Source organism: Homarus americanus, unplaced genomic scaffold, assembly GCF_018991925.1.
Source record: "Homarus americanus isolate GMGI-L3 unplaced genomic scaffold, GMGI_Hamer_2.0 scaffold13495, whole genome shotgun sequence".
NCBI lineage: Eukaryota > Metazoa > Arthropoda > Malacostraca > Decapoda > Nephropidae > Homarus > Homarus americanus.
The window spans coordinates 1,709,669-1,721,724 of record NW_024727075.1 but is presented as its reverse complement, the minus strand read 5'-3'; the positions used below and the strand labels follow the sequence as shown (position 1 = coordinate 1,721,724).

At 41.4% G+C, this 12,056-nt stretch overlaps 1 protein-coding gene across 2 annotated transcripts; it reads right to left on the bottom strand.

Annotated features, from left to right (window-relative positions):
- Positions 1–732: 732 nt before the first annotated feature.
- On the bottom strand, positions 733–10,239 carry LOC121865777 (cytochrome b5-related protein-like; the record flags this gene model as incomplete). Of its 2 annotated transcripts, none has more annotated exon segments than XM_042365337.1 (4): positions 733–871; positions 1,337–1,515; positions 2,210–2,438; positions 10,105–10,239. In XM_042365337.1, coding segments are annotated over 3 exon segments (544 nt in total), but the record flags the coding sequence as incomplete, so codon positions are not given.
- Between the last annotated feature and the right edge of the window lie 1,817 nt (positions 10,240–12,056).

Sequence of the window (12,056 nt, the reverse complement as noted above, 5' to 3'; positions counted from 1 at the left end):
ACTAGCCAGTATAACACAGGAATGTGTACAAATTGACCTTGGCATGATCTGACATTTGATCGGCCGTGATTTAGTGTAATGTGACGCCAGGTGAGTCTCATGTGAAATGGGGCGTTCAACTGAACCCCCACCCCTCCCATGAATCCACCACTGAAGTCTGTCTGGTCTTGAATGAACTTACACTCAGTGTTGTCACAACACTCTCTGGCATACTGTTTCAACAGTTCACAACTCTCACTCCAAAAAAGTAACCAGGCATAAAACTTTGTTTGCATTCCTTCACATTACTGTTCCATTGCAGGTAGTCCATTAGAGAATTGTGTATAATACTCTCTAGTACGTACTGTATTTTACACACTATGCTGGCCAAATTCCCCAATCTGTAATTATTCATACAGTAGTGACTGTCCGTTTTGAATATAGCTCTCACATATGCTAATTTCCAGTCAATTAGTTCTACATGTAGTTAATACAGTACTGTACACTCTTCTGAGAACTCCATATACTGTAACAAAATGTTTCTTCAAAAGAAGGTAGGTTATTTGCATCCTCCCTTGCAAACACAGAGGCAAAGATTCCACTTTAGGCATCCACTTTGCCCTGGTCCAAGTCTACATACGATAACTACGATACACCCAATACTGTATCGTTAATTTTATTGGTCACCATCACCCCTATTAAAAGAGTAAATAGTCTTAAAATACTAATACTGTCAAAGAACACATAACGTACCTGCAAATATGATTTTAGTATAAGACTGGGTTATCACACTAGCAATCATCAGTGCCACAAAGGTCAGGGCTAGTGAATCTTGTATGAACCTCATGTACAAAGTGGGTCCCTTACCAACCCTTTTCAGAACTGGTTGTACCTAAAAATGAAACAGTAAGTATACCATACAATTTTACAAATAAATTAAATAAATAAATAAAAGATAATGAAAAAATCATGACATAAAATCGAAAAAAGACAAAAAAAACAAACAATATAACTTGATCTTCTTTGAAAAATGATGATAAAAAATTCTGTACTGTATACAGCTGCTCCTCGTCTTACGACGGGGTTAGGGACCCAAATCCAGGTCATAAGTAGAATTGGTCGTAAGTCGAAAATGCTTAAATAATACATAGAAAATCTAAAATGGATGTCTCGTTTTCTTCTCAGCACCACAAAACTTTCACTTTTAAACTTGCCAGCCATTTTAAAGTGAATTACAAACGAAAATTTTGTATATATATAAAATCACCAATGGAACAGAGACAAATAGTCCAGTACAGTACAGTACAGTACTGTATTATGATGTAATAATGATGTGCTTGAGGATGCTTACTCCTACCTTTCTTTTAAAAGTTTTATAAAATCCATTTTCGTGGAAGGTGTACGGGGAATTACGGGGTGTTAATATGTCATTAACATAATACTTGTGGAGCAAATTTTCAGCCGCTGTACCGATGTGAGCACTTTCAAAGGCCTCAGTGATGTCTGTTCCTTTAGTTGCCAAAAGCCAGTCCTGACCTATGGAAGTAATAAATATTTCATTACCTATCTTACTTACATGCTGCATAAACTGGAATCATAAGCTAAACATTTTAATAAGTTATCAATCGCAATGTTAAAATTACAGTAGTTCCCAAAATAAGTATTGTTACCCATGGGGTTGATGTGGTTCATGGTTTTGTGAGCAGTGTTAGTCCACTAGTTTTGGAATGGTTGATATACACTATTACTGACTTTGTGGATCAAATTATCTAGTAACCCTTTTTTGTAGAGAACTGCCAGAATTTAAGAATGACCAGTTAGATTGAAGTAGGGAAGATAGCCTAGATATATACTGTATAGCTAGATGGGTGGAGGGAAAAATTAAGAAGGAAGTAAAAGGGAGAGAAAGAAAGAGACGAGATATAGTTAGCTAGATGAATGGAGAGAAAAATAGATTTGGAAGTAGGAGAGAGAGAGAGAAGTAAGTGGGTAGAGGAGACAAGGAAATATCAGAAGAAATGTAAAAGAGGGATTATGTCCTGTCTATCCTTCATTGATACCAAAAATACTCTACCTGTACTTCTAAATGAAACTGAAGATGTGTGACATGACACCTTAAAATTCATCACATTTTTCATACTGATACTAATTCCACCTAAGAATTTAAGGTTTCTCCTTTAATATAAGAAATATTATATCCTAAGAAATAAGTGTACTGTACTAGCCATACCTCCAGGATGCTTCTCTATAAAATCAGTCATATCATATAACTTGTTGTGTATTCTCCAATATGGACCCACATCATCATCAATCCTCTTGCCATTCATCCATCCATGTGTTGTTTTGACGAGTTGATCACGACCAGTTGGGTAATGCAGGAAGCCTGTGTGTGATAACCAATTCTGATTCCCTTTGGATTTGTGGGAATCTTGCTTGAGGTCTTGTCGAGGTGCCATTTCCTGAAAGAGAAAATTACAATTAACTGTAAAGTATAAGATAAATTAAAGCAACATTACCACTGAAGGTGATGAAGGGTACAATTAATGCACTTGTAAGAATTGGATTGCTATTGTCGCTTTGTACGTGAAGAAATGAAATATTTACCCTACTTTCACATCCACAAAAAAATTTAAATTTCACCATGCAGCTTCCAGAAAGATGCTTCATTGGTACCAGATATCAAAGTAAGTACTTTCTGTTTAATATGTAAGGGGTCCAGATAAGGTTAGGTAGGTTTCTTTGGTTAATTAGGTTCTGTCCATTTTTTGTATATTTTTATTACTTACTATCATCCAAAGAACATCTGTGGAAAAAATGAACGAAATCAAACAGCGAGTTCTTGTGTTAGCCATCTACTCCAGGATTACCCACCCATTTCTTGGGCAAATGCTTTGTTTGGTAGATAATTAGTCCCCTAAGCTCACACTAGCAGCACTACTTTGTTTTTCTCGGTGGTAAAACAGTACTGCAGCCTGATCCACATTCTATGTTGTCATCCACTTTTTGTTTGTTACAGTGCAACAACTGAGCCGCTTGGTTCAAGCGTACTCTCAAGTCCACAAAAAAAGTAAACTTACACCATATCAAAGTGAATGCTTATATAGCCACTCAATTCTGGGCGGTTTCTCTCATGTCCACAAAAATTTTTAAATTACACAGTATCATAGTGAGTTCTTTCTGTTTAATATGCTGGGGGATCTGGGGGATGGAACCCCTCAGCTAGGAAGTTAGGTAGATTTCTTTGTTTAGGTTGGTGAGGTCTTCTAACAACGTTTTTGCCATACTTCTTTTTATCAACTAAGATTAGGTGGTAATTGTGCAGATTACAGCAACCAAAGAATTCAGGAAACTCACTTCCCTCTATCGATAGAACTACTTTTTCTATTATCAATTTCTTATATACACTTCCGTTGCAAATTTATAATAATGAAGTTATTGAATTTTAAAAAGAATAAAATCAGAGCACCTGTCCCGAACTCAGACTCTGACCCTGACTCGGCATAAGGTAAGAAATACTGTAACGGCTATTAATATTATTGTGAAGGCTGATCACACGACTCTGGGTTATTACTTAGAATATGGCCCTAGCCGGGGACGAAAGCACTGGGGGGGTGGGGGTAGATGAGGTTTAGTTTGGTTGTACTGGTATTGTATAATCCACAAATCACTTTGGGTTATTACCTAGGATATTCGTCCCCGGCTAGGGTTACTGGGTGGTTACGTAAGGTTTAGTTTGGTTGTATTGTATAATCCACAAATCACTCGTTTTTTGGCTCTCCACCACCCAAAACCCTGAATTCCCACGCTCTTCCCCAGTACAGCTCCTCCCCGACTTACGACTTACTCGACTTACGACCACCCGCACTTACAACCTGCCTCAGTCGTACCAAAATTTGGTCAAATTACGTATTATCAAGTCCTTAAGTCAGTACACAGACAAAATTTTCGTTTGTAATTCACTTTAAAATGGTTGGCAAGCTTAAAAGTGAGAGTTTTGTGGTGCTGAGAAGAAAAAGAGACACCCATTTTAGATTTTCTATGTATTATTTACATTTTCGACTTACGACCATTTCGACTTACAACCTGGATTTGGGTCCCTAACCCCGTTGTAAGTCGGGGAGGAGCTCAATTGTTATAGGAAGGGGGGGGGGGATAAATTACAAACGAGTGATTTCTGACAAAAACGAAGGTCAGATTTGAACAAGAAAGTCCATCAGAAAACCATTTTTTTTCAAATTCCATGGTTGCTGTAATATGCATATTTATCGATTAGGTTAGGTTTAATTTAGAAATAACCCCATTTTAACACATTTGCCCAAACTACGAGTGTCCACTGCAAAACAGTGAAATTGTGACAGTTTAAAAATAATTTTCCATGAAAAATCAGTAATGGGTGTCATCAATAATTACGAATAATCATCTAGTTTCCACACTGATTATATACTCATATGGGCTTAAAAATCATATACAGGCAACATGAGAGAGAGAACTAGCATAATATAAACTGTAGTCTGGCTACTGTAGTGGAATTCTCCCCTACAAACGCTGTTTGTCGCTGCCTAGCCGACCCCACCAATTCCCCAGTGTATGCCTCGTGGTCTAGGTCAACCAGCGCCGCCATACACCACGGAGCGGGGGTCAACTGCTAAGCCACGCCTACCCCCGCTATTTAAGACCTGACCTCGTGGTGATCTCTCTCTTTCTACCTACACCAACCAGCCAGCAACACCTCCGCCTGCCTTGCGGTCTCGCTCCTCGCCTGCCTGGCGGTCCCTCTCTCCGCTGAGCATGGCGACCCACAAGCTGTCCTTCTCTGAGCGTCCTCACCAACCAGCTCTCTCTACATCACGCTTGTAACCATGCTGCCTTCCCAGCACCAAGCTGCATTGTACATCCAATACAACATGTATATAGAGAGCACATTGTGAGTTTCCTTTCTCAATCCCATCCTGAGTGTGAACACCAAACAATTTCATACCCCACACTACCATGTGTGGCATGACATTGACATATAACAAGGAAAGATATACATACATACCCTGTACTTTCTTTCTCAAATTGTATGGATCAACTTTCACCTCAGCCAACAGTCTATATCCCACAGCAACAATATTACCAAATTATGGATCTTTATATCTTTAGCCCAGGCCTTGAAGACAAGTTATCATGAAACTTATCCCCTTTTTATTGTGGGGAATTGCCCTCCCGGGCACAGATAATCAACCCACAATGTGGCCCGGGTGGGTGGGTGGTGGGTGGGTGGGTGGGTGGGTGGGTGGGTGGGTGGGTGGGTGGGTGGGTGGGTGGGTGGTGTGTGTGTGTGTGTGTGTGTGTGTGTGTGTGTGTGTGTGTGTGTGTGTGTGTGTGTGTGTGGAATAAGAGTAAAAATAGAAATTAGAGATAAAGACTATCTTAATCTAAAGAGCACCACGAATATACAGGAAAACTATACAAGGCCATTCCTAACTTACATATTGTGTTTCATGGATATACAGTACTTGTATGAGTATGTTACTGAATATTGAACTTACATATTGTGTTTCATGAATATACAGTACTTGTAAGCGTATGTTACTGAATATTGAACTTACATATTGTGTTTCATGGATATACAGTACTTGTATGAGTATGTTACTGAATATTGAACTTACATATTGTGTTTCATGAATATACAGTACTTGTAAGCGTATGTTACTGAATATTGAACTTACATATTGTGTTTCATGGATATACAGTACTTGTAAGCGTATGTTACTGAATATTGAACTTACATATTGTGTTTCACGGATATACAGTACTTGTAAGCGTATGTTACTGAATATTGAACTTACATATTGTGTTTCATGGATATACAGTACTTGTACGAGTATGTACGTCTAAATATTGAACTTACATATTGTGTTTCATGGATATACAGTACTTGTAAGCGTATGTTACTGAATATTGAACTTACATATTGTGCTTCATGAATATACAGTACTTGTATGAGTATGTAATCTAAATTTAAAATCTAATTTAAAAGCTTCATAAGAAAAATATGAAGTTACCAATTACCCCAAAACTTCAGAGGGTAGCAAACTTCGGTGTTACTATAGTATGTGGTCTCCTGGGCTGGAGCTACTGTAGTATGCGGTCTACCGAGCTGGAGCTACTATAGTATGCGGTCTACCAAGCTGGAGCTACTATATTATGTAGTCTACCAAGCTGGAGCTACTATAGTATGCGGTTTACTGAGCTGGAGCTACTATAGTATGCAGCTACTGAGCTGGAGCTACTATAGTATGCAGCTACTGAGCTGGAGCTACTATAGTATGTGGTCTACTGAGCTGGAGCTACTATAGTATGCGGCTACTGAGCTGGAGCTACTATAGTATGCAGCTACTGAGCTGGAGCTACTATAGTATGCGGTCTACTGAGCTGGAGGCTACTATGATATGCGGCTACTGAACTGCTGAGCTATTATAGTATGGTGCTCATACTAGGCTGAGGCTACTATGGTATGGTGGTCTATACTGAGCTGGAGCTGGAGCTATAGTATGCGGTTACTGATGAGCTACTATGCTGAGCTGGAGCTACTGATGTCCACTGAGCTGGAGCTACTGGAGCTACTATAGTATCTACTGAGCTGAGCTGGAGCTATAGTATGCGGCTACTCACTGGCTGCTGAGCTGGAGCTACTATAGTATCGCGACTACTGAGCTGGAACTACTGAGCTGGAGTATTTATACTGAGCTGTAGCTATTTGCAGTATCTGTCTGAGCTGGAGCTATTATAGTAGCGGCTACTGAGCTGGAGCTATTATAGTATCGCGGCGCTACTATAGCGGAGCTACTATAGTGTGCGGCTCTGCTGAGCTGGAGCTACTATGATATGCGACTACTGAGCTGGAGCTACTATAGTATGTGGCTACTGAGCTGGGCTACTATGATATCTGACTACTGAGCTGGAGCTATTATAGTATGCGCGGCTACTGAGCTGGAGCTACTATGGTACTGAGCTGACTACTGAGCTGGAGCTATTATAGTATGCGGCTACTGAGCTGGAGCTATTATAGTATGCGGCTACTGAGCTGGAGCTACTATGATATGCAGCTACTGAGCTGGAGCTATTATAGTATGCGGCTACTGAGCTGGAGCTACACTATAGTATCAGCTACTGAGCTGGAGCTACTATGATATGCGCAGCTACTGAGCTGAGCTGCGGACTGAGCTGGATACTATAGTATGCGGCTACTGAGCTGGAGCTACTATAGTATGCGGTTACTGAGGAGCTATTATATTATGCGGCTACCGAGCTGGAGCTACTATGATATGCGGTTACTGAGCTGGAGCTATTATGGTATGCGGTTACTGAGCTGGAGCTACTATAGTATGCTGAGTGGAACTATTATATTACCGAGCTGGAGCTATTATAGTATGCGGCTACTGAGCTGGAGCTACTATATCTGCGACTACTGAGCTGGAGCTACTATGATATCGACTGAGCTGGAGAGCTATAGTATGCGGCACTGAGCTGGGAGCTACTATAGTATGCGGCTACTGAGCTGGAGCTATTATAGTATGCGGCTACTGAGCTGGGCTACTATAGTATGCGCTACTGAGCTGGAGCTACTATGTATGCGGCTACTGTTAAGCTACTATGATATGCTATCGAGCTGGAGCTACTATAGTATGGGAGCTTGGCTACTGAGCTGGAGCTACTATAGTATCGGCTACTGAGCTGGAGCTATTATGGTAGATATGCGGCTACTGAGCTGGAGCTACTATAGTATGCGGCTACTGAGCTGGAGCTATATAGTATGCGGCTACTGAGCTGGAGCTACTATGATATCGGCGGCTACTGAGCTGGAGCTGGAGCTGCTACCGAGCTACGGTATGCGGTCTACTGGGCTGGAGCTACTATAGTATGCAGCTACTGAGCTGGAGCTATTATAGTATGTGGCTACTGAGCTGGAGCTACTATGATATGCTACTGAGCTGGGAGCTATTATAGTATGCGGCTACTGAGCTGGAGCTATTATAGTATGCACTACTGAGCTGGAGCTACTACAGTATGCGATCTACTGGGCTGGAGCTATTATAGTATGCAGCTACTGGGCTGGAGCTACTATAGTATCTATGAGCTGGGAGCTACACATGATATCTGACAACTGAGCTAGACTATTATAGTATGCGGCTACTGGAGCTGGAGCTACTATGATATCTTGACTACTGAGCTGGAGCTATTATAGTATCGCGGCTACCGAGCTGGAGCTACTGCATGCGATTCTACTGAGCTGGAGCTACTATGATAGCTATTATGGCGGCTACTGAGCTGAGCTACTATAGCGCGGCTACTGAGCTGGAGCTACTATAGTATGCGGCTACCGAGCTGGAGCTACTACAGCATGCGACTACTGAGCTGGCGCTTACTATGTCACGGCTACTGAGCTGGAGAACTACTATAATTATCTGCGGCTACTGAGCTGGAGCTACTATAGTATCACGGCTACTGGCTGGAACTATTATGGTCGGCTACTGAGCTGGAGCTATTATAGTATCACGGCTACTGAGCTCGACACTATGGTATGCGGCTACAGGCTGGAGCTATTATAGGCTACTGAGCTGGAGCTACTATGATATGCGGCTACTGAGCTGGAGCTACTATGATGTCACGGCTGCTGGGCTGGAGCTATTAGCATGCGGCTACTGGGCTGGAGCTACTATGGTATGTGCGGCTGCAGAGCTGGAGCTACTATAGTATGCAGCTACTGAGCTAGGATGGCTACTGAGTATGCGGCTACTGAGCTGGAGCTATTATGATGTCACGGCTACTGAGCTGGAGCTACTATGATATGCGGCTATTGAGCTGGAGCTACTATAGTATGCTACTGAGCTGAGCTGGAGCTGGAGCTACTATGATATAAATGCTCTTGAGCTGGAGCGAGAAGAGCCTGAGCTGGAGCTATTATAGTATGCGTTACTGAGCTGGAGGAATACTATGATATGCGGCTACTGAGCTGGAGCTATTATAGTATCGGCTACTGAGCTGGAGCTATTATAGTATCGCGGCTACCGAGCTGGAGCTACTATGATATCGCGGCCTGCAGGCTGGAGCTACATGCTGCGGCTACTGAGCTGGAGCTATTATAGTATCTGGCTGCTGAGTTACAGAGCTGAGCTACTATAGTATGCGGCTACTGAGCTGGAGCTATTATAGTATGCGGCTACTGAGCTGGAGCTATTATAGTATGCGGCTACTGAGCTGGAGCTACTATAGTATGCGGCTACTGAGCTGGAGCTATTATAGTATGCGGCTACTGAGCTGGAGCTACTATGATATGCGGCTACTGAGCTGGAGCTATTATAGTATGCGGCTACTGAGCTGGAGCTACTACAGTATGCGGTCTACTGAGCTGGAGCTACTACAGTATGCGGCTACCGAACTGGAGGTGTGTCTACTGGGATATTTACACTGTAGCATCCATTAACCTAACCTAACAAAACTTAACTTAATCTAACCTAGGTTGGGATAGGTTAAGATAGGTTAAGTTACCTGTAGGTTAGGTTAGTTTAGGTTGACATATTAGATTAAGTTAGGTTAGGTTGGGTTAATAAACGCTACAGTGTAAATATCCCGGTAGACCAACTCCAGCTCGGTAGACCACGTACTATAGTAGGACCCAAACTTCACTTTAACTGTAGTACTCTACAAAGTGATATTACTTAACTTAAAAATATCTAACTGCACAGAGATAAATGCAAGGTAAAAATTCATTTTTATGCCAATTTTCCCAATTGGTATAAGATACAGTATTATTTGTCTAGTATATTTTGGTGATTTTTAATTGACCTAACCTAACCTAATGGTAAAAATCCCGAAACACCTATTTAGATAAAAACGAATACTGTACAGTATTAACCAAAAGGGCAAATCCGAGAAACACCCAAAAAAACTAAGACTGACTCTACCGTCTGTATATTGAAGTTATTACGTTTGTTAAAAGATTTTCGTTATTACTTTTGGTGATTTCGATGTTCAGTAAGACAATCCAACTATATTTACTGTTTGGTTAAAATATATTACTCCTTTAACACAGTGAAACATATACTTTACCATGTAGAAATATATATATCCATAACTCACCGCTTTTCTTCAGCGACAAACACAACATCACTATCTCGTTGTTGACTGAAGTTTTTCCTTTAAGTGCGCCGGGTCAAGTTATCAAGTTATTCATGTCATCATACCGCCGTTGCCATACAGTACACCGATTCAAACAATATTCCAACTATCTAAATAATTCCTTACTACGGTATATAATTTGATATTTTTATATGGAAAACAATTTATTAATAATGGTTAATCCCAAACATGGATCAAATGAAAAATAAAAATAACTTAAAAAATAATACTAAAGATGATAAAAATCTGGAATTACGAGGAAAAGTAAACGACCAACTTTCGTGTTTTAAAACAAGGTGTTTATTTATATCCCAGTGATAACATCTTGATAAAAGAAAAAAAAAAGAACATCTTCCTTATTTAGTTGTAACTTAGGTCTGGGACAGAAACCTCTTAGCGAGACTCGGCAGCATTCCTTTAAACCAATATAGCTCATGTTATGACTGCCACATATTCAAGTTAACTTTTCCTTATTTTCGATGGTTCGGATGATGAATATTCTCGCAACTAATGTACTTTTCTCATATCTGTGGTGTCTATTCTTACTTTTTACTTTTATCCTCTTCACCACTGATCGGCTCGTTAGCCGCTTGGGCGATCGGTCACGTCTCTGTCAAACTGTTAGATAGGGTGGAATCAAAGGCATTTCGTCTTATTAGCTCTCCTCCTTTAGTTGATAATCTCTCTTCCCTTTCTCTTCGTCGCAATGTTGCTTCACTCTCTCTTTTACAGGTACTTTAACGGGCAATGTTTGGTGGATTTGGCATCCTGTGAGCAAGGCCGTAGACTCGTAATACACGTCTTGGCGGCCGCTGTGCCCGCCGTTTCTGTATGGATGTCGGTCACACAAGAACAAACCATTATAGTACATCCTTCTTTCCTCACACAACCAAACTGAGGAATGCTCTGCCTTCTTCTGGGTTTCCATCCTCTTACAATCTGTCTCACTTGAAAAAGTTGGTTTTCCGGCATCTTCGTGGTGTAGACGGTTCGACACAGCAGTGACCCAAATTGTGTTCACAGAAGAGGGTATTAGAAATAAACTGTCCAGGCTAAAGGTCCATAAAAGTCTCGGCCCTGACATGGTGTATCCTAGATTGCTAAGAGAGTTGTGCAACGAGCTTGCAGAGCCCCCGAAGATTCTGTTTTGTAAATGCCTGGACAAACAAATGGTCCCCAGTGAATGGAAAGTGGCTTATGTTAGTCCTATCTTCAAGAAGGGCGATCGTCACTCCACGAACAACTATAGACCGGTGAGCCTGACCAGCATAATATGTAAAGTACTTGAGAGTATTATCAGAGATGCCGCAATGGAACATCTACTACGAAACAACCTTGTAAAGGATTGCCAACACGGTTTTATGCCGGGGCGCTCCTGCTTAACACAATTGCTCAAGGGATTGGATATTTGCACCCATATTCTGGAACGGGTTGGTAATATCAACAATATTTACTTAGATTTTGCCAAGACTTTCGACAGTGTACCCCACGAAAGGCTGAAAATCAAACTGGGAGGGTACAGAATCCGGGGAAATGCCCTAGCGTGGATAGAAGACTTTCAACATGACCGCAAGCAGTGTGTGGTGATTAATGGCACGAAATCGTCATCTGTACCTGTCACAAGTGGGGTACCACAGGGCAGCATATTGGGCCCGCTGTTGTTTGTTTACTTTATAAATGACATACCTGACGTTGTACACTCCTCCATACAAATGTTTGCCGATGACGCCAAGTTATTTCAGGAAATCAAGAACCAAGCGGACTGTGAAGAGCTGCAGAAGGACCTCTGTGGGCTCCAGGAATGGTCGAAGAAATGGCTGCTGAGATTCAATGTCACGAAGTGTAAGAGGATGCACCTGGGGCGTACCAACGGTAAGGAGGCGTATCATATGTCCCAACGGGATGAAGAAACT